The 27,789-nt window shown below is 41.6% G+C and overlaps 1 protein-coding gene across 2 annotated transcripts in view; it reads right to left on the bottom strand.

Moving 5' to 3' along the window:
- Positions 1–19,578, bottom strand: part of TRIM24 (tripartite motif containing 24) — a 65,164-nt gene extending 45,586 nt beyond the window's left edge. The window contains exon 1 of one of the 2 annotated variants that reach the window (XM_080583994.1): positions 19,045–19,578. In XM_080583994.1, coding sequence (XP_080440120.1) covers positions 19,045–19,441 — 397 coding nt within the window. In that variant the 5' untranslated portion in view covers positions 19,442–19,578. The remainder of the gene's footprint in view (positions 1–19,044) is intronic. The other variant, XM_080583993.1, reaches the window with a different exon arrangement.
- Between the last annotated feature and the right edge of the window lie 8,211 nt (positions 19,579–27,789).

The following is a 27,789-nucleotide window of genomic DNA, read 5'->3' on the forward strand; positions in this document are numbered from 1 at the left end:
TCCACAGACTCTCATTTGTATTTTATCAGTTACAATAACACACAGGAAGAAGAAATGCAACAGAAAGACAGGTTTATACAGTCCCAGCATTTTCTTACTACATTCCATGTATGTAGTTGCTCTTAATGTTCATGGGTATACCATTTTCCCATAAGCATTTAATTACATTTTAAACTGTTCCTTAAGCACACAGAATGCCACTCCTAAATTAACCTCTGTAATAATTAACATTTCCTCCACCAAGTCCCTCTGCAAGATACTCTCCTAGTGTTACACTGAATCTTTTTTTTTTTCCTAGCACTTTGGTTTGGAAGTAATCATGCAATAGATTTCTAATCATGCTTTATTTTATTGCAGACACTTCCTTCCTCTTGTTTCAAGACACTTGCTTCCTGAATTGTGCCACCATTTATTTCAGTGCTTTCAGGGCCGGGAACCCTAGCTATTATACTACGTTCTGTTCAAGTAGATTCAGATTCTGAGTAGTAGGATATTAAAAGCCATTCAGTTGATTTCCATATATAAATTGGTAAGAAAAACAATTCTGTTGAAACTATAGGAGAAGCATACTATGCCATAAAAATAGGAACTACTTTACTGTTTTAAAGGAAAGAAAAAATCCTCAAATTATTTTGCTGCCCTCTCCCCCCCCCCCCCCCCCCCAAAAGGAATAAAGGCAAAAGAGAACAAAATCTGGAAAGTTGCAGCACAGTATATTATTAACTCACACACTATGGAATAATATCATGAACTTTCACTAATCCAAAAATTATTTCTGTAACTGATAATTACTACACTAAGTACATATTCTGCAGGCACATTACCAAGTCAGCCAAAACCCTGTATATAGAAGAAAAAAAAAAAAGGTCACACAGTATCTTTAAATAAACATTGCCAGAGCAGTTGTAATGCAGCAGCATCAGAAACAGTATCAGAATCGACTTGGCGTTTTGGCTAATGCTGTTCAGGTTAAGTGCACTCCTTGATGGTGCAACTCTACTGTTTATCCTGATTAAATTTGCATTAGGGGGAAAATTTCTTTAATTCCACATAAAGTTCTGATGCTCAATTCATTCTTGACCCAATCTAAAGAGCTTTAAGATATTTTTGAGTGAATTGTACAATACAGTCAGGAGGCTTCCAAGAGCAAATTATTTTTAGTAAGCATCAAAATAATTCCCCTTCCTGAAGATACTCTGAAGACTTGCTAAGATAGCTACTTGCTAGAAATAAGAAGTTGATACTTGGTATATTTATGGTCCTTTCTTTTCCTAATGCCTGGTGTTGCACCATACTCTAGAGAAAGAGGGAACCTCTGAGAACCAGATCTAGTATTAGAAGAGGAAATGTGCCGGGGTCTAACTACCTTTCTTACTACTCCTTGAGGTGCGTGGAGGTGGGGAATTACACATGGGTGACATCACATTTTCCTAACATCATCTCAAGTAGCATCACCCTCCATCATTCATCTACCTCCAGCAGTTTAAAGAGAACAAACATCAGAAAGGATTCATGCAGAGGTGACCCCAGCACAGTAGAGCAGCTACAGGACTAGTTAGCCAGGGACTTTCAGACAGGATCATTCTATTTTTGACTGGACTTTCCCCTCCCTCATTACCTCTTTGTTTCAAACCCTATGTTTCTCTCCCAACCTCACGTCCAGCTTCAGTCAGTTTGCAACAGATTTGCCACCCCTTCTTCCAGTCTAGAATACTATCTCCTACCAAACCTCATTTCACAGAAGATCACAGAATCACAGAATTTTCTCTAGTGGTAACAAGAAATCTGTTTTTTGGTTCTAACTGCTGTCTGTATAATTCACATCAAATGCAATCCATTGCTTCCATCCCTTTAGTGCCCATTGCATCAAATACAGGGGGAAATAGAAGCAAGAAAAACCCACGAAATTCATCTGTAAAGTAACTGGAAATTTCAGTGGATTTGGGCCTGAAGCAGTGTAAAGTTTAGTGGACATGACCAAGAAAACAAGTATAAATGTTTGAGGAGTAGAGAGTGCACTAGAAAACCATGTATGGTTAAAAATAGTTAAGGTTCCTATGTAGTCTTAGCACTTAATGAACCTTCAAAAAGGATAGCACTGCAAGGAATAAGATAATATGCATTAGAATACCTTTCACAATCCCATTTTACACAGGCTATAGCTTTCAGATTTCGGAAACCCAATAAGAACTGCATAGCTTGCTTTCCTTTAATAACCAGCTATCACACAAGTAACTTCAGTCAAAGATATAAAGCAAACCAAAGAAATTCACTGTCTATCAAAAAGGAAGGAAGGCTTGAAACTGATTCTCCTCATCTCTGTACAACGTCGTAAGCTAGGGGAAATCCTAAAGCAAGGCAGTCAGTCCATTGAGCTTTGAGAGTAACTATTTTCAGTGTCAATTTGTTTGTGTCTATGAAACTAGTGCAGGGGGATTTTAGAAGTATACTTCCATGTTTATTCTTGCTTAGAGGAATGAAGTCCTCAAGTGTCAGGGTTTATTTTTATCAAAATAAGTTTTTGATAGTATTTTTTTTCTGTATTTTTTTTTTGTTTTTTAAACAGAACAAGCATTTGCAGAGTGCTCAGACAAGCAGGTGGAAGCATTTTACTTAACTTGGGAGAAGTTCCATTGTGATTTTCATGAGGATGGTAAAGCAGCATTAAGTGATCAGACCCTACATTTTCCATCTACTCCTCTGTACCAGGAAGAGTTCATGCAGTTCTACAGTGAGCTGGATCAAGAGAACATGGCTCTTGAGGTAGAGGAGCCAAAGGGAAGACATGGCCACCCCTTTTTAGTGGTTGCATCCACATATATAAAATGAAGCAACCACAGAACCTTGGATTCAGACTGTGCTTGAACCAGGCCTGGACACCACATCGCTAACGAAAGTAACAATGCTGGCTCTGCTGCCCCTTCATTTCCGCCCCACACCAACCTCTCTTGTGTCATTAGCAAGATTTATGCTGCCATGTGGTGAAATGGATTGGGGAATGCAATGTGGATTGATTGGTGGGTGTCAAGAGGGAGAGCTAGTTTCCAGTGCAACAGTTCCCACTTGCTGCTGACTCCCAGTGCTGTATGACTCTTCAAGGAATGCTAGCCTACATTTTAGAAGTGGAAGGGAAACCACAGAACATTCTTGCACTTTTTCACAAGCCGTGCACTGCATCCACAGTAATGCCATCTCAAGCCACTCAGCAGAATGGATTTGAGGCATACATTGTATTATTTCCAACTCAGTTCTCAATTTCCTGGGAGTACATTGCAGACTACTGAAGCATTCTGAGACAATAGGAAGAGACGGCTCTGGTCTGACCCAGTTTCAGCTCGTTTATATCTTCACTGTAATGAACAGGTTCCAGAGCCAATTTAGTAAAGGCACTGGATAATCATCTGTAGATCCAGAACGGTATTTCTGTTTGTAGATGCAAAGTGTTTGCTAAAAGAGGTCTTAACAGTTCCCTTTATTCAGCATAGATCAGTCAAAAAAAAAAAAAGTTTTGTGAAAAGGAGCTCTCTTTATTAAATAGAGCACTTGGAAGCAGCTGGTAACTAATCTTGCCTAAAATGACACAGTCATTACAGAATAAATTAATTAGGCTTGCATAAAGCAATTTTCCCTCAGTTTTTACAGAAGTTTTCTTTGAAATTTTAACTATAGAAATTTCAGAACAGAAAATACTAATAGTGAGTCACACGCAGTTAAGATTTTTTTCAAATGTGCAGGCTAGTTAACATTAAGAGAAGGTATTTTAGAGACTGAAGACAGTGCCAGCTAGAAGATTTATAGCACAGCTACACCGAAAATTAGGGCATTTCAATTATGACCTACGGAATGTTTTCTCCTCTTGCTGTGTAGATACACACCATTAATATTTGCAAGGTTTTTCATTAAAAATGCATGGGATTGAGGGTAAACTGGATATATTTACACAGGTCATGTTTTTCTGTTAAAAACAAACATTTAAAAAACTTAATTCGAGAGATGGTACCATGTGCAATAAAGTCTGAACCGATTTTAAAAATAATTACTGCTTTCCTCTCATTTCTCATTAAGCCAATACGGGTGCTGCAAAATTGGCAACTTCTTCAAACCAGTTTGTTCCAGAAAAAGCTGCTCCTGTCTAGTTCTGACAGCCTGCTGCTGCTACTGGAAGGGAGATAGGTTAAACCAACCAGCAAGCACATCTCCAGGGGAAACCAGCACTTACTGCCAAACCTAAACATTTATACCAACCACAAATCAAGCAGATAAGTTTATTAAAATCCAAATGCTTTATTTACCACCCTCTAAAAGGTAAATAGGTGAAAAAAAGACAAAGACTACTATATTTAATCCCCCCTCTGGAAGAGTGTTACAGGCCAGTTTTTATGCTGCAGTGCATTGACTTTCTTGGAAAGCACTGCAGAGCTGAATTAAAATATTTCAGCTGCTCTGTGAAATGGTTCATTGTTTTTGCCGTACGTGCCCAATCTTCAAACGTTTCAGATACAACATACTAGACTTCATCAAATTGTAAATTTTACGAGGGCTGATGACCACTTCTTAATATCTTCGGAAATTCTGAACAGAGAGTTTACACCCACATCCACGGCTGTCCAATGTATTGCCTCCAACAATATAATAAGAAGTGCCATAATGGTAACAAAGGGAAATACTGCTATTGTGGGACAGATAATATTTAAGTACAAGATTACGAATAGAAAACACCTCATTGCCTTGCAACGGACATGCTTAAATGATGATGCAGAAGCTGTGAACAATTATGCCAATTTTCATTGCTGACTGTGGCAAGCATTTCTTTCATCAAAATTAAAATACATTCTTTCAAGTACTGACATTGACAAGTATTTCCAACTTACATTTAGGAGATATATAATGAATTTCAGTATACAATATGAAGTAATATGCAAGGATTTTTATGATTTAGTGACATTCTTCCATTGTTTTTTCTGAGCAGCACAGCAACTTGAAAATATAAATACTAACATTTTGAAAGAGGCTTTGATACTGTCCACATATATACATTCTACTGAAATACAATTTTGCAGACACACTAGGTTCCCTTCAGTGCTCGAGCCCATTGTATCCATGTGCTTCTTGAACAAGGAAATTGAAACCTTTCTCCCCAAAGAGCAGAGTGCTAGGATGCTGTTATTACTACTTAAAAAAAAAAAAAAAAAAAAGAGCATCGGGGTAAAAAATTTGTTTTGCCAGAAACTCTGGTAAGGAAATAGATCCCACACTGGAGTTGTGAGCATGACACTGCTAGTAGTCATTTGCTTTTACATAGAAATTTCATAGTCTGATCTTTATCTTTTAGATGTCTCATCTACTACTGACTGATGGTTCAGTAGCTGCACTACAATGCATCTATTATCAGAAATGACAGCTATAAAAAAGTATACAAACAGATGATCATTTGGGCAGCTGAAGCCAGTCATGATCCTAAAAAAAATGAAAGCCCTTTTGGAAGACACTCACTGAAGGTATTGGTTCTTTTTAACTCTTTTTTGAAAAGATGAAGTCTATACTCCAACATGCGAACCTTTTCATTGTTTCTCCCAGTTCCTCCATTTAGCCCCCAAACCAAACTACTGTTTTAAAAAATACCATAATGTTCCCATCAACTCTGAGCAGATGTGAAGGTAAAAAAAAAAGTCTAAAAAGTAACTTTGAAGAATCTGGACCATATTAAGGGATCCAAGTTGGAAGCAGTACTGGGAACAATAGGCAAACAGCCTTTAGTTGGAGTATTTCATGAGAAATGTCATCCAAAACAGGAACGCTAATACAATTCAAGGTCTTTGGCAAACTTGTCTTACTTCCTCCTCTCTTCTTTGAGTACTCAGATGTACCCTTGCAATCCTTTCTTTCAAGAGTCTTTTCCCATTCTCGATATGATCACCACTGAAGAATGGGAAACTACCTGTCAGGACTTGGGAGAGCAGCTTCTTTGGCCCCCATTTTCAGGCCGCTAGCCTTCTGGGAGCAGCAATTCAGGTGCCTGAATGTACCTAATCTGAGGAGGATATCCTGCCTGGCTTCCAGCTACTATTCCAAAAGGAAATAGGTCTCCTGTGGATTGGGCAGTACGTATGCTGGTCCTTTTTTTTGAGTATCACCAACCCTAGAAATTCAAAAGCGGCAGAAGTTAGTCTAGTTTGGATGGCTGAACCTCACCCCCCATCTACCCTGTATCACATACCTTTGCTATTACAGCTTCTGCAACTGATTTCAAATTACCAGTGCAAAACACTACTGAGAGGCACATGGAAGATCTCTTATGTGTTATCTGAACCAACTGCAGTTCCAAAACAAAACTTGGTTAAAGTCACAAGTTTCAACATGCAGAGCCATCAGCTTAATTGCAGTGCTTGCTGCATCCATCTGTATTCTGCTACATTGACATTTGTTTTGAAGTTCTCCCCAAGGACAAAGTTTCAGAAGTCATCAACACCTCCCCCTTGTATGTCCTTCAGAGCAACTCAAAACAGATTACAATGATGTAACAAATATAATGGAAGATTCCCATCAACTTCATCCAGAAATTGCGCAAACAGGGAACAGATGCTCAGGAGTACATAGGAATAGTATGCTAATTTAGAATAATAGGTTCTGGATTTTAGATTTCTAGATTTTCTGCTAATTAGTGTCTCTTCAGTGACATGAAGAAGCACATTTACTATGTACAATGCCCAGGATGTAGATCCCTAACAGTGAGAAAGAAGGATTTAATATGTACTTATCAATAAATTCTAATTACTCATAAAAGGTACACTTTTAATCTGTGCTGAACTTAATGCTATTACATAAAAAGTGCTTTCATTATTAACCTAGTAATCTTTTAAGGATTTCCAGGGATTTCTAAATTAATTTTTTTTTTTAATCAAGCTGGCTGTTCGAAGGGACAGAGATGATGAACGGCACAAACTGTATCAGGGTGGGAATTTTCATTGGATAATTATTCTTTAAAAAAAAGATACTTTACTTCCTGTCATTTCCATCAAACAGGTCTAAGTGCTCTCCAGGACATTACTATTGGAACAAAAAACTAAAAATTGAAGCCATTTAATTCATTAGAGCAAAACAACCTCAAGATTCCCTATTCCAGTCTGACTACTTCCCATATTCAAAAGCTGTATCACGATAAAGCTTAAACGTCACGTGCAGAATTCTTGCATCTATGAAAAATCAACTCTTAATAGCAGCACAGAAAAAAAAAATACTCATTTACTATACCAGAGCAACTCCATAAAGTTAAACTTTACACTTGAAAGAGGTCTACAGCTCTTCTGCAGTGTTGTCAAAATTTTAATACATTGGGTAGGACTCATCTTAGTGTTGATTTACACAAAGTTCCCTTCAGAGTCAATGTAGACCTAGGTAATACAGGCCATGAGTTACCTTATCCTAAAAGCAGATGTCTACAAATGGCCAGATGAATCGTACCTTAAAAACATTCCCTTATTTTGCATAACCATAAGTACACTAATTCTGCCATCCACTACTGGGCATCCAGTTGGACAGCAGGAATCCCTCCAATAGTTTAAAAAACAGTAACTAGAGAGGAAAATATCATGCAAGTTACAAGCATTGCATATTCGGGCATAAAAATACAGGAACAAAAAGCCAACTCTCTTCAAGCTAACTTCTCTATGTGCTTAGTACCCCACAGCACTGTTGCAAGGGTTCAAAAAGCAAGGTGACCAGCTTTTCCAGTTCCCTCATAACTTTAAGACTATGAAGCTGGAGCAATATATGCAACACAAGGTCCATGTGGACTATACAGCCTCCAAGAACCAGTATAAATTATGATGAAGCCTTGTTCGTTCTACTCTGACAATGCATCAATATGAAAATTTCTAAATGGAACTAATAAAAAGTACCTCTTCTAGGTCAAAGAGATACTCTGATCAATTAAGAACAGTGACTTCAAGGAGGGGCCCAACAGCTCTCAGGATACAGCAGGGTACAGAGGCAGGGATACTACTTGTGATCCTATTTCATATCTCCTGGGGTTCTCTCTCACTGTAGTCTGCAGAACAGAACTGAAGCACCAACTAGACACTGTGTTTAGTGTTCACTAAAGAAATCTAGTCTTCCTATGGGTTTCCCCCACTTTCCAAACAAAAAGAAAAAAAAAAGAAGAGCTCCTTCAAAGGGTTTTTTTCCAATGGGACACTCCCTGTACTTAGAATGCAGCTTAGGGGAAATGAATCTTCTACTACAACTGGTCTTCACAAATACCATTTATCTGTCCTTTAGAATCACCCCATCTATTTCCACCTTCCTGTGACACACTGCCTGATAGGACTGATCACATATTAATTTAGATAATAAAGTTCTAGAAACATGACACAACATGACACTGCCTTCAAAAACAGTTTGGGAATGATATACTACTATTCCATTTTTAAGGAATACTCATAAGAGTTCCACCATGGCATTGTGATCCTTAACCTACTTGGCAGGCATAATGACAAATGAACAAAAAAACTTTCCAAGGTACAGCAACAGCTATTATGCTATAGATTTGAAGCCAGACATCCTACAGCCTATAGCACCTATACCTTACTGCTCAATAATTTAAGTCAGTGGAAAGGCAGCCAAAGAAAACCTTATTAAATCTGACCTCATCCCAATGGAACTGGGAGCAGGAAAGAGAAAAATAGACAATAAAAGCAATCAGGCTGGAACACAATATAATAATAGCGTTGCTAAATGGACTTTAAAAGGATGCAGGATTAGCATTTAGCTTCTTAAAGAATCCAGAGTACATTGAGCTCTTGTACAAAGGGTGGAATGGAGGGAAGAAGACAGTAAGTTCAAGCCATTTGGGATGCCCAAATATAAGGTCTTCTCCACGTTGCCAAAACAATTGCTAGAATTATTGCTTTTAGAAGAGATCTTTGGCCCTGTTCAGAGTTTAAGCAACAGTGATGATAACCTAGACGACATGAGCTACCGGAAACTATGACTTTGGGTCTAAGTTGTATCTGGCCCTACTTATAAGGCTATTGCTAAGAAGAAAAAGGCAACAGAGGCGGTTTCCCAATGTGCGGCTGAATCAGCTCAGTCCATCAGGATACACACAATTTTACTGATTGTGACAGTTCCAACAGTATATACACAACAGACTCATTTATTGAATGGTGAAAGCAATTCTTGCAGGTCATTCTTATGCTACAGATAAGAGTTAAGACGTAAAATTCCCTATTCCTAGGTTTTTTGTTTGTTTGTTTTTGTCTAATCTTCACTGCTAGAAGATGTGGGAAGACAACATACCCTTCCATACTCTTCTGAAGACAATTCCACAACACTGGGCTCCTTGCTTCCTATGAAACAGAGTAACCACTCTGTGTAACAACTTGGACTGTAACATTTGAAGAACTGGCTCCTTGGACTGTAACATTTGAAGAACTGGCTCCTAGCATCTCTCTAGACTCACATTCAGGCAGAATACGGGAGCCAACCTGCACCTGTGTTTATCACAGGAATGAATATCTATATTTTGAGGTAACACTTACTCAGGCAAGATCTAAAACATGAGCTCTGAGTTCATCCACCTCCGAGTTCTTGCCTAGAGAAGAGACTGAAGAAAAATTAAATAGAGCTTCTCAAAGGAGATAAGTTCCTTTAACATTTGTTTCAACTATGCAATCCAAGTATTCCAATGTATTTTGGGGATTTCAAAAAATTGGATATCTAGTGGGTTATACCCTCACAGTACCATTGCTGGAAAGAGAAAAGTAATTAAGGCCAAGCACTCTGTAGTTGGTATAGCCAACAGTTCACAAGTAAGAGTGAGAACAATAGCTGCTAATGCATGATGAAAGACCCCCTAAAGAACGGAATGAAACTACTGAGGGCTTAAAGAACAACTGGTTAAGCAAGCAAAGGTATTACTGCAACTGGGAACCTGAACACTCAGAAGAACGATACCTAACCATACCTAACCCCGAAGTTTGCTCCCTCCAGGGTTCCAGCACTCCCAGGGCATTTAGTCAATACATTACTGAGGCTTTGCTGTTAGACACCACGTATCACGACACAGCTCTGTGCTCTTTCCACAAAGCTTGTCAGCTAAACGGACTGTCTTTATCTCAGCAGCTGACTGATCAGTTGTCCATTACCCTATTTTATCATTTTGAGTCTGAAAGCTGAATTTCAACTTTTGTTTGAAAACTGTCATCACAAGTCACAGAAGTTCTCCAGAAGGCAAAGATAATTCAAAGCTACTTCCACTTCTCCTTAAACCAACTGACTAGAAGGGTAGGTACTTTACACTCCTACATGACTTCAGCAAGTAGTTTACTCATTTCAAAGTAGAGTCCATGCTGAAAAAAAAACACGTTTCAATTTACACTTTTAGTGTTCAGGCCAATCTCGCACACAACTCATTTCCAGCAATGGGCCTGTTGGCACTGGGCTGTTTCAGCAAGGTGCCATACCTTGCCTTTATAGCTAGAAGCCCGCTCCCAGTTTGCGATGTCTTCTCCAGCCCTAGCAGAGCGCTGCAGCTCTCCACCCTACTTTCTTCCTACCTAGTCTTTCCCCGCACAGCTGACACCAGTGCCTCCCAGCCAGCAATGCTGCAAGCGCCCTGGTGTCCCAAGTTCAGTGGTGGTGGAACCTGAACTTCTCTTGGGCTCGTTCACACTGCAACTCCGCATCTCCTTAACCACGCAGCAAGGCTCAGTAACAGATGCCTAGAAATGAATGAGTTGTGTAAAGTGAACTTCTAAGTCCATTACATGCTTTCTGAATGCAAGCAGACATCCTAGAAAATACACAGGGTTTTTTCCAAGTCAATATTTATGTAGAAATAGTCCCTTTTTTGACTATGTACAGTACAGACAGATTTGTCAGCTCAGTGGGAAAAATACATAGTCACTTCTCAAATTAGGTAAGCATTTTAATTCAAATGGTATTTCAGCTACAGCCTTGGGGTTTTTTGTTTATTTTATTTATTTATTTTTTTTAATTGTGCTAGATTTACTTGAGGGACTAAACAGAAAGGGGAACTCGACACTTAAAAAAAGAAGTAGCCATGGGCAACTCACTTATTAATCAGAGGCAGGAATCTTTCTACAGTCAGAAAGCAAATGGTTCAGTTCTTATCTACGTACTCGTGCTTAAGGACAGTTTAGCACTGGAGTTTTAGATTTTTCTTTTGAAATGAGGACGTGCCTGTGACACAAATGCACTCAAGAAACAAGGGCCCTCAAAAGCCATGAATGCAGTTCAAACAGCTGAACCTCACTTACTGTCATGCTTTTTCCATAGCCCACTTATAAACAACCCCAGCAAACAAAAAATAGAAAGCTTAACATCACTCCTCCATTCTAAGTTAATAATGTACGTAAGGCAATATACAATTTTCCCCAGAAAAAAGGCTCAAATAATCTTTTACATGAAACTCTGAAGAGACAGAGGAAACATTCTTTTGCTCAACTTTGTTTCATACGTGACTTTGCAAGAGTGTTTCTTGTTAAGAATGGTGTAGTTTTCTTAATTACTTCACACAACCATTTCCCGCTTTGTTATTAAACATTTGTTTTCATACATTCTCTCTGTCCTTAAGAAAAAACATGTAGATAGTCAGTTCAAGTCAAGTCTCCAAATAGAATTGAGCTGCAAGTACACAGTTTAAACGGTAAGTGACTCTACAGCTACTTAATTGTTGAAGTAAATTTTAACAGGATCGTTGGAGTTTTTCTATGACCTTTAAATCAGCTAAAGACTAAAAAAAGCATCAGTAAGCTGTTACAGCAGATGAAATTTAAATAAGAGATAATAAATACATTAAAAGATTTTTTTTAAAGGAAACGTTCCATGTATAAATGTCATTCTACGGGAAACACCAAGAGGAAACTACTCAAGGGAACAACAAGTATTTTCATTACAAATCACAAAAAAAAAAAGGCAGAATTCACTTCTGTAATTTGCTTTCACTAAGCCTAGAGTGGATGTAACAATTCCCTGCTCCCCAATTCATTCAAATCCAGTGATAACAGTGCCTTCCAAACCACTGGAGCTGACTTGGTTCACCATGTTGCAGGAATTAAAACTGGTGGTCAGAGCCTACACAGAGGACCTAACTGCCTTTTCATACAACCGTGATCTCAGAAATGATACAACCTTTTGATTAAACCCCCCATCACATCGTTCTGTGTTTTCAGGACTGCCAGCTGTGTTGTCAAACCCACTTCACTTACAGTGCTGGTAACTAGAGTCTAAGCAGTTACTAGAATAATACGTTTTGACTTCCATTTGCATCATCCTTTTCCAGAAGGAAACCTTGATATTATTCACAGTTCAGCTGGATCACCTGCATAGGTCCCACACACAAGCTACAGGGCCATATTTACCTAAAGAACACATTAGCGTTAGCAAATCAGCAGAGACTATTGTAATAGAGCATTTCTTGTTATTGTAAAACTTTTACAAGCCTTAATTTTCAATTAAAGAAATAACAGATTTGTCATAAAGTCAGTTATTCACAGCAAAATCCAGTCATGTCGAAGTTAAATTATTCTTGGTTTTCCCCTGCCTCACTTTTAGATTAGTTATAACAGGCAAAATACCCACTTCACAAGTTTCCTGTTACTGGGAAATTCCACTAAATTATATGGAAATTCCATTTACAGCATCTTAATACAAACTTGCACAACACTGGCATAAAGCTTTTCCTGTACAGAAGTGCAGCTTCTATAACAATACTACATTCAGAAGCAAGAGTTTCATGGAAATTCCTTCCTTAAATTTAACAAGCTGGTTAAAGTCAGGCAAACACAACCACTCTGTAGTACTCATATAAGTCAGCATAAATGACTTATATAAGTCAACTTAAAAGCCCCTGCTTTTGGATGGCCTGGTAGCTTCTCAGTACATTTCTCTAATGAATGAACTAGACCACAAACAATGCACACCCCCTCCTCCACTTGCCTCTTAATGAACCTGTGCTCCATTAAGTTATTTTTCTCCTGCTCTTCAGACATCATTTTCTAAAGAGGGATCTCTGTCACATGCATTCTAACAACCCAGTGCACTTTCAACTAGATACACATATGAGAATTTCTAGTACATTAGTTTATATTTCCTCTGCTGTTCCTTATGGTCAAAAATTTCTTTGATTTTTTAGAAATATTAATTGCTTACCACAAACATTTATATTATAGTCTTGTACTGAACAGAATTGGAAGGCTTCCGTCTGAGGATTTAAATCTTTGCTCAAAAAAAAATCTAACACAAGTTCAACTATTTTGATAACTTGCTACAGTAACTTCTAAAAGGCTTCTAACTCAAATGAGCCTGGCCACACCACTACAGCTGTTTTAACACTCATCTGATGTTTCTGATGCCTTCAGCTTTTTAATCGCCCACTTGCTATTGGTAAAAAATATCAAGAAAGTAAATGCATCTAACCCACTCTGAAAGTACTATTCTGTAAAAACGTATAGGGTAATAAGCAAGTATCATGTGCTTATATTGAGCATATATCAGAGCAAACATGATTAAAACTTCTCTCAGTATCACGTAGATTAGTATTTTAAGTTTGACTGATTTTATAACTTGTTAGCCGAATCAAAACATCAATCAGGCCATCAAAACAATAATATTATATTTCACCTGTAGCAATATTAAATGCTTTTCACATCTGGGACTCTGAGAGTTTTCAATTCAATGTAAGCACAAATCAAAAAAAGTATGAAAGGTATACCTTATAGATACGTACAAGAAAGATATGTATGTTCTTTTCAAATGCAAGCACTCCCCAAACTCATTAAGTTTATTATAGGTTAAACAATTCATTTCAATCGCATGAAGTTTAACAAGAGCAAGTGCCAGGTCCTGCACCTGGGACAGGGCAGCCCTGGCTATACATAAAGACTATGCGAAGAGATGCTGGAGAGCAGTCCCGCAGAGAGGCATCTGGGGGTCGTGGTTGACAGCAAGCTGAGTATGAGCCAGCAGCGTGCCCTGGCAGCCAGGAGGGCCAACCGTACCCTGGGGTGCATCAAGCACGGCATTGCTAGTCGGTCAAGGGAAGTGATTGCCCCGCTCTGCTCTGCGCTGGTGCGGCCTCACCTCGAGTACTGTGTGCAGTTCTGGGCACCACAGTACAGAAAGGACATGAAACTGTTGGAGAGTGTCCAGGGGAGGGCGATGAAGATGGCGAAGGGCCTAGAGGGGAAGACATATGAGGAGCGGCTGAGGTCACTGGGCCTGTTCAACCTGGAAATGAGGAGGTTGAGGGGGGACCTCATCGCGGCCTACAGCTTCCTCACGAGGGGGAGTGGAGGGGCAGGCGCAGATCTCTTGTTTTTAGTGACCAGTGATAGGACCCATGGGAATGGTGTCAAGCTGCGACAGGGGAGGGTCAGGTTGGATATCAGGAAGAGGTTCTTCACTGAGAGGGCTGTCACGCACTGGAACAGGCTCCCCAGTGAAGCAGTCACTGCACCAAGCCTGTCGGAGTTTAAGAAGGGTTTGGACTGTGCACTTAGTCACATGGTCTAAACTTTTGGGTAGACCTGTGTGGTGCCAGGAGTTGGACTCGATGACCCTTGTGGATCCCTTCCAACGCAGGATATTCTACGATTCTCTGATTTCCTGATGGCACCCTAACAGAAATAGCACTTGTAAAAGGATGCATAGATGCAGCCATAGATGTGTATGTATGTGGGAGTGTATGTATACATAAATAAAATATGGACTCTGCAGCACTGAAGATGGAGAGAGTTCAGTTTAATCAAATGGCAATATGCATGTTGAAATGGAAATAATCTAATCTAATGTAGCAGGCAGATAAGAAATCTTGAGTCTTCTTAAACTGAAAAGAAAAAGGTCTTTTCAGGATCTGAAAGAAAAGTAGATCTCCACCATAAGAAAGCTCAAATGAAGCTATGTTATCGTTCCTAAGGATCCTAATTATCAGACCTAAAGAGGGAAAGAACATGTTAAACGTCCTTATTTCTCTGTATGTAAGTTACTTCAAAAGCTGTATTTTCAAGATAAAATGAAGTGATGGTGTCAGAAAGTCCAGATGACAGCAGATATCAAGATCAACTGAGAATGTGAAAGAGTTTAAAGCTATGTAAAGACTGACTGTGGGACATAATAAAACAACCGATGCCACCTGCATACACAATGGGCATATCAAGGATTCCATCTTCATTCATTGCCTTGCAGATCTCCAAATTGTATTGGCATATAAATATTTCTGAGCATTAATTGGCTGAAATGTGAAACAAACAACACTGATCCTTGTTCAGTAACTCTGAAGTATTTATTCCTTAATTAAGAGCAAGTATCAAACATATTTGAGTTGTTAGTCTGGACACTCCCTAAGAATTTATATCCTGGGAGTGTCCAAACATCCCATGCTTTTAACATCTTCATACAGATCTGTTTGCTGATCGGTTTGTCTACAGATGAAGCAAAGAAGAAATGTTTTCCTCTATTATTTTTTACTATTGACACTAGTAAGATTTAATTAGCATATCTGCATAAAGTTTTGCTACACATTTCTATTCACAAGTTTTTCCACACACTAGGTGCCAATATACTTTGTGTGCAGACTGATGACAAAGAGCAAACAAAAGCATGTTTACAACTCGAAACAAAATAAATAGGCTTAAAAAGGAACAGAATCTCAATCTGTAACTTTGCAGTTACCATCTAACTCTTTCACATTAAAAATTTCCACTTAAGTACAACCATGTTCAGATACTCCCTCCTTTATGAATGCTGTCCTTTCAATTAAGCAAAGCCTACTACTCACGTCCAGTTGTTGAAGGACCACCCTGCCCAAAACTTGGGTAAACAATGGATTTATAATAGCAACCTTCTCATACACACCAGTTGATACTTGCACAATCAAATAGTAAAGAAGGGCCATTTGAGAAACAAAAGGAAAACGCACATTAAATTAACCAAGGTATTTACTGGCAGTATCTGTAGACATTTGCTCACAAGCAAGTATTGCATTTACAGACCCAGTCTTGCAGCCTTCCCCACAGTTCATAAAGTTTCTGCCCAGCAACCAGTCATTCGTCCATGAAATAACCAAAAAAAAAAAATCAACTATATCAAATTACCATTGGACATCCAGAAAACAAGCAGTGAGCTTTCTGGTGCTAACACCACTGAAGTCACACAGCTAACTCTGCAACACCTTATACTTCAGGAATAGTACAAAGATCAGAGGTTCCCAAGCATTCTTCTCTATAGAAATCATTTTATTTTAAAATTGAATGCATGTGACAGTATGGAGCATATCCATACTGTAGACAGCCTCACCATCAGCCTACCTCTACAAGAGGAATACTGATTAACGCATACCACAAGAAACTCCTCGTGTCTTGAAGCTTTGTCATTGCTACTACCCATGCTGAACTTTGCATTCAAGTAAGTAACACCAAAATTCATAATTTGCTCTAGATTCTCAAGTTTGAGAGATTTTTCACAGCACTCCTTTATTAGTTATGTTTTTACAGCAAGAGAACCAGCATTCCCCCAAGTCAATTTCCAACGTACACACAAGTATGTCAAGCAAAGGACCTTTTCTGCTTGGAAACAGTTTCCCAAAGACAAAAAATAAATGAATAGGACCCCACATAGCCAGACTATACACAAAATTAATTTTTAGTTACCTGTTTCTCAACTAATGTGGACATGAGTACAGCACTCCTTTGCAAGGCTGGCTCACTGAAGCACTTGTCAAATCAGATCCCTTCCTTTGTTCCAGACTGACTCCCTTCTGTCAATCTTTCTCCAGGCTTTTTTGTGCCTCGTGCTACTGCTCAGCACACATGCATAAGCATCCTTTCTGTTTATCTTTCAGGAGCTGCTTATAGTTTGCAATTCTCTTGTGGGCCTTACCTAGGACATTCCTTCTAGCAAATAGCTTCCTTTTTGTTTATTTCTTCAGTATAGGCACAGTATCTTATAATTTACATCATGTGAGGCATTTACTGTCCAGCTTTCTAAGCTGGTAGTGTTCAGTTTACTACTTCAGATGATTTATCATAAACACTGTGCAACATATTACCAGAGGAGATGACAGATTTGCACTGTTTTGTCCGTCCTTCTGTCTTCTGAGACTTTAGGAACTCCTCCAACCATAATATTTTTTTCCACTATAATCAGCTTTGTACAGTGACACCATTTTTTAAAAAAATCCTAATTTAAGTTTACAGTGTTTTATATCAGTCGGAAAAACAAAGCAGCCAATGCACATCAAGTTCACAGGTCTACAGTCATTGTCAGTTCAATGAAGCCAGAACGGTGACAAGAGAAGACCTAAGGAATGTGTCAAGAAGAGTGGGAGATCTATACAGGTCTCTTCTTCCTGTTGGGCAACGAATGGTAGTGTGGAAGCATGCAAATAACTAGAAAGAAAATAGAATAAAAATCATGTTGCCAAAAAATAGCATGTATGTACACTTGTCGAATGGGGAGGAATATGTACATTATTATTCATTCATACAGAACCAACTCATACAGTCAAAAAGAGTGAACAGAACTGCCAGCTTACAACTGGTACACGATTCATTGTTTTAGCTATCCTTTGTCCTCTTGTAAGCAAGCGTTTGAACAGCACTGATCTTTTCATTCTTTTGGTACATCTCACTTCATGCTCAGCTATGAACCCCTATTTGTGCTACATTTAAATATAGCATCTGGGAATTGAGCTATGCTGTTCGTGACCTCAAAACTTGTAAGACAATTACACACTCCCTCAACCTATGTTGCAACTCCTGAGCTAGCTGCATCTCTGCCCCCTTTCTCACTTCCAAGTCACATCTTGAAATATCCTGCCATACACCGAAGTTTGTGCTTTTTATGTTCCTCCCATGCAGGATTTCACAGTTCTACTCCAAGATGTATGAGCAATAACATCTCCGGGATCCACCAAGCTTAAAAATAGTGGCTTTGAGTCTCGCAGCTTTTCCCAGTTCTGGGACTTCTGACTAGACAGTTTGACTCCCACATAGACAACACATTAAAATTAAGGTCTGAATGAACACACTAACACAGATAGATATCCATGCAGATGAAGAGGCTCGGCATATCTTGCAAATAAACTATGTGGGTCTGACTTTCTCAGACGTTCTCAAGCAAGGTGTTCTCTCCAATTGTCCCAATTAGTCCTCTCTCTCGAGTGTTTTTCTTAGGAAATGCTGCAAACACTTCACGTATTTGAGTTGTAATCTTTTGGGTCAGATCTGCCAGCAAGATTTCCCAGTAAAAACATTAAGAAGTGTGCTTAAGGAACAGCGGCCAATACTTGCTCAGCAGTGGCTAATCTGGAGCTACTGCTGCCTTCTTCACGCAGAATTTTTGCCTGAGCCCCCACTGCGCATCCCAAAAAGCACAAACACCGCTATCCATCACGTCCTGTAAAGAAGCTCAGTTTTCATTACGTTTTCTGTTGAGATTCTCTAGGATCTCCACCCGTTTCCACTAGAGGATACCTGCTTGCACCTTTTTCTAGGATGCAGTTGCCTTTAACCCAATAAAGCAGCCCACTAGGACTAGGAATAGAAGCGTTACGAAGTTGCTCCCAGGCTGTAGCAGTTTCCCAACCCATCACCGGGCTGTGTTTTTAAACACCCTCGCTCAAGCTCCGGCGGCAGCACACGGGCTGACCAAAACTTTGTGCCGGCGCCCCGCGCTCGGCAGAGCCGATTTGGGAGGTTTTAAACCAACCCCTTCCCACAGCCCCCCTCCACGTGGGCGAGCCTCGCTGCTTGAGCGGCGGGGGGACCCTGCCGGGGCCGCGGGTACCGGGGCCGGGGGGAGGAAGGAGAAGGCGCAGGGAGGAAGGAGGGAAGGAGGGAGGCCGTCCCGGCCGGGGGAAGTCGGCGCCTTCCCCTCCGAAGTGGGAAATTTGAAAAGGGAATTAAAAATGCGCAGGGAAGCCCGCCGCCCCCGCCACCTGCCGTCGAGCCCCTCGTCGCGACAGCACCCCTCCCCCCCGCCTGTCGCGACACGCGGGCCTCCCGGGGGGTGCCGGCGCCTTACCGGGCGTGCAGTGCAGGGGCGAGGAGCCGGGCGGGGAGGGGGGCGCCGGCGGCTGCGGCTCCTTGTGGGGGGCGGCGGCGGGCGCGGGGGGGCCGGCGGGGGGCAGCATGAGGTAGCGGTCGGGCGGCGGCAGGCAGCGCAGGCACACCGAGTGCAGGCAGGGCAGCAGCTTGGGCCGCCGGCTCTGGATGGGCTGCCCGCACACGCCGCAAGTGTCCAACAGGTTGAGCGGGGCCGCCTCCCCGCCGCGCTCCGACGGGCCCTGGCGGCTCTCGGCCTCGTTCTCCCCGCTCAGCGCCGCCGCCCCGCCGCGATCCGCCGGGCAGGGTAGGGCCCCCCCTGCCGCTGCCGCCGCCGCCGCTGCTGCCGCCGCCGCCGCCGCTGCCGCCTCCTCCATTGTCCTGTCCGGAGCGCCGAGGTGAGGGAGGGGAGAGCGGAGGAGGAAGGCGGGGCGGCCCCGCTGCCCCCGCCGCTGCCCGCGGGGTTGTGCCTGCCCCGCCGCGCCGCACGGCCAACGGCCGGCACGCCCCGCCCCGCCCCGCCGCCGCGCCCCCTCCCCGGGGCACGCCCCCTAACGGCGACGTGCGGGGAGCGCCCGCCCGGCCCCGCCGCCCGCTGAGAGGCGCCGCCCACGGGGGCCGTTGGCGGGGTCCCGCCCGCTGCCGGCGCCCCGCCCGCCGCCCTCGCTGCCCCGGCACGGATGGCCGCCCCAGGACGGGCCTGAGGGGGGTTCGTCCGCTCTCGGAGGCCGCGCTCCTCGCCACCCGTGTTACGTGCGGGCGGGTTGCCCGTGGAAAATCTGTGTTCGGTTTGGCGTGTGGTGCGCACACCGCCGGTCACAGGTGCATGAGCTGACTGAAGTTGGTTGGGAATCAGTACAACTGAAAAAGTACGGTTCTGGTTTGGACACAAAATTTTATTGCATCAAACGCTTTAAGTGCACGTCCCTACATAAAACACTGCCTACATTTCAGTTCCAGGCTCAGAACACCTCTTGGCAATCCCACCCAGACCCTAGCGTCAACCGCTAGTAAACAGGAGCATAAAGAAGCCACACATGACAAAAGACTAATTTCTTTAGCTCATAGAACAACTGCTTACAGGAGCAGTGTCGTGATTCAGCATGTCTCACATCCATAATTCACCATAATAACAAAACAATACTACAGGTTGGTGGGGGGGAAGGCACCAGCTTTGGACTTCCAGTGAGGAACTTTTAAGAGAGAAATGTCATTCCCTGCTTACAAATATCAACACAGGGGCCCAACCATACCTTCTGAGCTCTCGTCTTGCCAACACACAAAGAAAAATGTCACCAGCCGCACTTTCCTGGAGCACACCTTCTGCCTCTCCCTCTGCTTACACCCCACCCTCCTTTTTCTCCAGCCGCCATCTTGGCTAGGGGACCCAGTGCAATGATGTGCTGCTAACTCCTTGCGACAGGAGCTAACATGCTGAGAGCGTGTAAACATTACTGATGAAACAGGCTCAGGAATTAAAGCTAATGATGATGATACGGGTTCTACAAGGTGAAAAAGTACCAAAATGCCACTGGAATAGGCCTGCCAGGAAGCAAGTGATAACTGAAGTACATTTGATTAGTTTTGATAGCAAACATGATTAGAAAGTCAACGAGTAATGTATTTTTGAGGAATGACAGAGAGCCGGAAGATCATCAAACCAGACATTTTCTGTCACTAGTGTAAGCTGTTTCACCAATAGGTGTCTAGACAGGAAAATAGAGATTATCTAAAGGTACAAAGACCATCCTGCAAAGGTTTTGGACAGACGCTTTCTTGGAAATCATGATCCCCATGAAAAGCCAGTGTCCCAGACATTACTAAAATTATACGATTTTGTTTCCTGCAAAGTTTGTTTGCTTGGGATGTTTGCAAAGTGCACTCAAACCGTGCTGTAAAATCTGTAGTTGCATGGCATCCAAACAGCACCTGATTTAAAATAAATGTTTGAACTTGGAATATTTGAATTTGAGTGTAGAGTCCTGCTCTCCTTGCTGTTAGTGAGGGAATCGTATTAGGAGTACTCATGGCAAGAGCAAAAAGTATTAAGAAATAGCCATCCCAATACAACCAGCCATTCACTATAGGAAGATAACAGAGTGAAGAAGAAAGCCTCAAAATGTAACTGCATTACTCACACAAAATGTGGAAATAATTAATAAAGATGCGGCACCCCCTTATGCTAACATAGCCGTGCTACTTCTGGACCACAGACACACAGCTTCTGGCCATCATTGTGTGATGGGTACATCCCCTCTACCTCACGCTGATGGTTCTTTGGTTCAGGCATTGCTGATAAGCAGGCCTATCTGAAGTTGACCTGGTATGAAAACTTTGCAAAACTGTGCAGAGTCATGCCATGTCAGGAACTAAACCAACTGCCCAAAACATGAATTCCTACCCAGAACTGATATAGTTGAGAAATTACTACCAAGAAAGAGAAAAATAGCACATAATGTATGCCTGTAAAAGGAAGAAGTTTGACTACAAGCCAACGATTTTACAGTGTAAATATCTGTAGTCACTAGAGTCTGCTGAGCTCTTCTGCATGACAGTGGGCTGCATGGTGGTGATCCCCCTGTGAACAGGGATGCCTCTCAAGGTTACTCAACCTCAAGGTTGAAAGATCCCTTATTTTATGTTTAAGCAACATTTCTTTATGCATGCAACATTTATATATACGTCAAGCTTGAGCAACATTTTGTACACGTCAAGCTAGCTTAATTATTTGGCGCAGAGTAAGTAGTAGAAGGTTCGACTGCCAGGTAACCATAATAGAGTGCTTGACGACCATTTCTGTTTAGTCACTAATTCTATTTAAACATGATTAATAAATCTTTTTGGTTAACCTCATGATGAGAACTTGTTTTAATCATTCACCTGTGACAAATATTGGCATAGTTAGCAGGATGGCGTGTTCAATCACTGACTGCTTACGGAGACACAGAGTTAACCCATCGCCGAAAACTGAAATAACTGGAGTAAAGTAGAGGAATGGTTAAACTTCACAAGAAAGAAACTGAAAAATGGTAAAGAAAAGGGAATCATATGCAAAATGTTGGGAACGTGTTTGGAAGCAGCAAGTCAGTATAAGGACTGTAAAGTAAGTGAAATGAGAATGTTAGGAGATGAGGTTGAACAAAGAAAAAGGCATGAAATACCATTATCATTGCAAGTAGAACAATTACAGAAATTTTGGGGGGAGGAAAAGGACAAAACAAAGCATAGAGGACAAGCTAGAAATAATAACTCGGGTGCCCCAACCCTCAGGCCCCAGATCCTGCAAAGATCCATAAGCTAATAGAAGATCCATAAACTAATCCAGAAGATTGGGATGGAGATATTTGGGAAGACCCCAATCAAGATCTGAGTGTGGAGGATGAATTGGATGATCCAGATTCTACAGCAACCTCTGATTCATCTAACTCTTGCCACCTAATGAATTTACAGTATCCCCTCTTATTAAAACTGAGTCATCTGCTGGAGTCCAAGGAAGCGACCTAAGAAATATTAAAAAGACCATTCCATGGGATCCCCTTCAGTTGGCTAGTTTGCAGGAAAAATATGGGCAGAAGCCTGGTGAAACCAAGACTGAATATTTGTGGTACATCTCCCTAACCAGAGGAGATTGTCGTATGTTAGACCAAACTGAGGTGGATGGCTTCTGGGGACCAGGAGTGTTTTTAAACAAGGGACTGGACCCTAACACTGAATCATACTTCATCACACACTGGACAGTGTGTTGGGCAGGGGGCATAGACCTTGGGAAAAGGGGGAGCCCATCACTATATCAATATGATCATTAGGCAAACTTTCTACTGCCATTACAAAGACAGACTGCATCCAGGCTATGAACTGCAGGGGTACACATGGTAATTACCCTATCTCAGCCCCTGTAGACCCTCAACTTCAAGCCATGAAACCACTGAAAAGGGGAGTCTCCACTGCCCTAAAACCGTACCTCATTGCAAAAAGGGGCAAAATAAAGCAAAATGTAGAGCATAATGCACAGGACGGCCAGCCTTGCTTTCAGCCCATCCCTACCTGGGCAGAACTGATGCACGGCATTGTTAATCGCAGTTGAGAAATGGGATGGGACAACGCAATGTCAGCTGGATGATCCCAAACTGGAGTAGACAGCAGACAGGTCAGACAAGTAAAACAGACTCCCCAGAATTCTCAACAACCCTCATCTTGAGAGCCCTCTAATAAAACAATGGGTTCCCAGGAGAGAGGTTTTCCCTGTGGAGAAAAAAACTTAGCATTAGGCATACCTCGGGTAGCTGTATGGGGCTGACCAGCTGGAACTACACTTACTGTAGTCCAGGCCATTCAAAAACAAGAAGTAGCAGGGAATCCGGAGCAAACCAAACAACTTTCTGCTTCCAAAGGCCCCACAAATAATCCTTTTAGACTACTGAGGGAGAGATTGCAAATCTTGAATCCAAAAACCAAGTAAATTCTGGATGGCAACTTGGGCTGTCCATCTGCAGAACTTAAGTTTGTCAACAGGATAACACAGATCGCCCTCACATCTATGTCCCAGTTGCCCTCCAAAGACAAGTAGTAAAATTTTTATTCAATACAGGATTTCAAATTTCAATAATCTGTGACACAGGGACTCTAGGTTGAGCTGCTTGGGGTTGCTTGGAAAAAGTCTGAAAAATGTTTTCAGTTTAAAAGCAGCAGCCAGTTTGATCTAGTTTCTGTCAGAAGCAGGCCACTGACTTGTTGGGTTCCTCAGTGTTTCACTGGGATGAGACAAACCAATAGGGGCAAAATGAGGATCATGACAAGTTGATGCAGAGTCAGCTTAGAAAATCTGGAAGTCACGTTGACTAGCTGCAGGAAACAACTAGAAACAGATTACTTCATCTCTTCCTCCATCTTCCACACTCTTTAAGAGTTCCCTATGCTACTTGATACGTTCACAATGTGTGCGTTTTATTACACCCTGTCCTTCTTCTGGACATCCCAGTTAAAGCAAATTCTAGAAGTAGTAGTATTCCCTCAGCATTTTGCCTTCTCTTTAGATGTAGACTTTGTCACCACAGCCTAGGCCTTTGCCATTTTCAGTCTAGGTTCCTGCAACACACTCTACAAGAAGCTTCAACCACAGAATGCAATGGCCGCTGACTATCCAGGAGAACTTCTCAACAGAGGGCTCATAATTAGGAGCTTCATAGGCTCAGAATATAATTGTTGACTCTGATTTCTTCCTTTTGTCTCTGGTTCACTGTTTGTCTTCTTGTATTTCTAGATTTTCAAGTAGTCACTAGGTCTTACAAAACACAACCCCTCCTGGATTACCCCTAAGCATTGACATGCACATTTCCTCCTCCCAAGACTGCCATGTGACAATAAATAGTCTCTTTCCAAAATTTTCTCATGGACCAAAATAGAGCTGTGTGGCTGGCAATGTGATCTGGACAGCTCAGTTTTATCCTTTATGTGGCAACAGGGAAGGAAGTGGCAGAGAAGACTCAGCACTCAATCTGTATCATTAAAAAATGCTTCTGCTACTGTGGTCATCCAAGAGGTGGACATAGCAGCTTTTTGGCCAGAATCCACCAGCAGCAACACAAAGCAGTCAATGGGAAGATCTGCCCCAGAATATACAGCATTTTCTATTCCAGCTTCCAGACAAATGGATGTCTTAATATATGGTTGTTTTTGCTGTTGAATGAAAACCATGAAATATAAAAGATGTTCACTGGGGGTGAGATGAATGCATTAGAAAGTCAGTTAGGGAGATGTAATACATTAGCTTTCCCAGCAACAGTGAACCAGGAGAACTTTACATAGCATCACAGCTAGAATAAGCAGTGAATGAACGTAGTGCCTCACTAGCTATGCTGGCTGAATTAGAAACTAATCTACAATATGGTTTAGGCCTACAGGCTGCCTTTTTGAACTCCACAATCAAGAATCCATAAAGCTACAGTAAACTACGTACTCATCCACTCAGCCAGGAAACAGTGAGAGAACATTCAGAAACCTGGCTGAGATGTTTTTCCTTAGAATTTTTAACTTCGTGTTTTCTATACTACACTCACCCAACGTACGCATGCGCACAAAATCTTTACTTCTGAATTACAGGATGGTTTCTTGGAAACCTCTTTTGTGCCCTATTATATGTACCATTTACCTGTGTCAAATATTTCTTCAGCAACTGGCAGATAAACAGTGGCACTTTTCTTTCACAATCAAGAAGAGAATCACTTGACAAGACTTCATCTGTGCTGGAAGCTCCCCACAGATCACAGAATCATAGAATGGCTTAGGTTGTGTGAGAAACAAAGTTGTGTTTTTGCAGTAGAATGTGTTTTTGCAGTGGAAAATTCCACTAAGCTTGCATATTCGAAAGTGATTGTGCAGGCATAACAGTGACATAACAGTACGGAGTATGTTAAGCAGATAAGGGGAAGGTCCCACTGTCCCAAAATAAGGAGAATAGCCAAGAAAAACAGGACAAGCAGTGCAAAATCAGTAAAAACAAAAAATCACGGGCCTTCTAGTCACAAGAGAAGAAAGAAAAAAAGGAAGAGGAGAAATTAATGGTTGGTCAAATAAAATTGTACATGTATGGTATAGTAATAAGCATCGAGTAGTTTGTGAACCTGTAGTACTCAGCCAATGAGGAAATGTGAGGAATCAAGCATGGGTAATAGGGAATATAAGGTTATGATAGACTTTTGCTGGGGGCTCCTGCTTGCAGGACACCTGCCATTGCAATTGTGAACAAAATAGCTTCACAGAAGACCCTATCTGAGAAAATTATTGAGATATTTCTCACAATTGGAAGGGGCCTTGAAGATCATCGAATTCCAACCCCCGTGACATGGGCATGGACACCTGCCACTACACCAGGCTGCCCAAAGCCCCATCCAACCTGGCCTTAAACACTTCCAGGGGTGGGGACATCCACATCTTCTCTGGGCAAGCTGTTCCATGAGGCTGGGTTCAACACCCTGGAGTAGGCCAGCCACCCCATGACCTTCCCAGTGCTCCACCCAACATGCCTCCAGCATAAACTGTGGAAAAGCAAAAGCAACACTACTACACAATTCCCCTTTAGTTTCATGCTCGGAGATGTCACGGTACTTTTGCAAGTACTTTTGCAAGATGACCTGAGGGTCATCTGATTAGGTATTACGGTCCTCTTTCACAGAAAAGGGACTTGCCTAAAGGGAGAGTCAACATGACAACTCCAAACACCTAGCAGTAGACAAAAATGCTGAAAATGACAGTGTTATGCAAAACTCCTTTTTCTTCAGAAATGTAATTTTTACGGTTAACCTTCACTTTCTTAGACAATTTCACGATCACCTGGCATTAACATGGCTAACCATGAAGACATCCCAGTTAGTGTCTCCCAACAATGCTCTAGCCAATCACTTCATCAAACAGATCCCATCTCTAATCCCCAGTGGACATTTGGAGGCATACATCTCTCCTAGGCATGAGCAGGATGCTAGGACTGCCCGTGCAGAGGTGCTGTGGTTCAAAACTCTGTCTGTTCCTGTTAAAGCCCTTGTGCTCCATGGCTGCACAACATCAATGGAAGTGGAGCACCCCAGCATCGTCAGTACAGACTGCCCAAAAGAGAATTTAGGAATGGAGTTGCAAGTCCACCCTTAATGAGTTAAACTCAGATATTTGTCCAAATAACCAGGCCAACAGACCATATTCCTAAATTATCACAGGGCAGCTCCAAATCCGTCACATCCAGTTCCTTTTCTGACATATAAAAGGCCAGAAATAGTTGTCTGCAGCAGCACGAGCAACCCTGTTGGGTATTAGACTCATTTCAAGGAACTCGGGAATTATCCAGTGGGGGCCACAGCTTCTGTTTGTTAAATCTCAGTAATCTCAGGAATTATACGGTAGGGGGTATAGCCGTAATGCCTGTGGATTCTAAATGCAATGATAATTGAGTGCTTAGCTTCCTACCTGTCTAAGCACTTCCCTTGCCCCCGTCTCTTTCTCTGATGAGGATTCCTGCTAGGGTTCTTGTTAACATTAGTGCTGTTGCTAGAAAGAATGAAGTATTGTGAACTCCTGTGAATGTATGTTTCTGTAGGTCCAAATTCTCTTTGGAACTCAAAGTATCTCTCAAGTCACCTGAGTCCACTGGGAGACTGTAATCCATGAGGATGAGAGTCTGTCTTTGTTTCACTCCTAAAAAGGGACTTCCTAAATTTCTTTTTCTTTCTTGGGATGGGGGTGAGGGGAAAATGTTTTAACAATCACTTTCAACATCAGTAATGACAGTAGTAGGTGAATGCACGTGGAAAAGAAGCCGCATATGCCGTATTTTTACCACTTCTCTAATGTGAGCACTGAAAGCAGCACCTCTGGTACTGCTATCTTAGCTGTGAGGGCAACAAATATTTTGTTTAGCGAAGGATTCCCAGATTTCAGAATGTTCTTCCATTCAAATTAGGAAAAAGTTCCCCCAATTTTTAAATACTTTGTAAAGAAAAGATTTTAGGATATAGTCCATAATCAATTAAAAACTGTGCTTTCAATAAAAATACTCTGTTTGAATTTTGCTCTTTCATTTATTATTATGTTAAATAAATGTTATACTGCAACATAAAGTATTTGAAATTTTTTGTTCCAAAAATGTCTAAAAGACATTTACCAAAACATTTACCAAATTACCAGAACTTTCGAAATTTTGTTAAATTTCAGCAACTTCACAGTTTTCTGAAACATTTCT

This window comes from Anser brachyrhynchus, assembly GCF_964034855.1.
Source record: "Anser brachyrhynchus genome assembly, chromosome: 1".
Classification (NCBI taxonomy): domain Eukaryota; kingdom Metazoa; phylum Chordata; class Aves; order Anseriformes; family Anatidae; genus Anser; species Anser brachyrhynchus.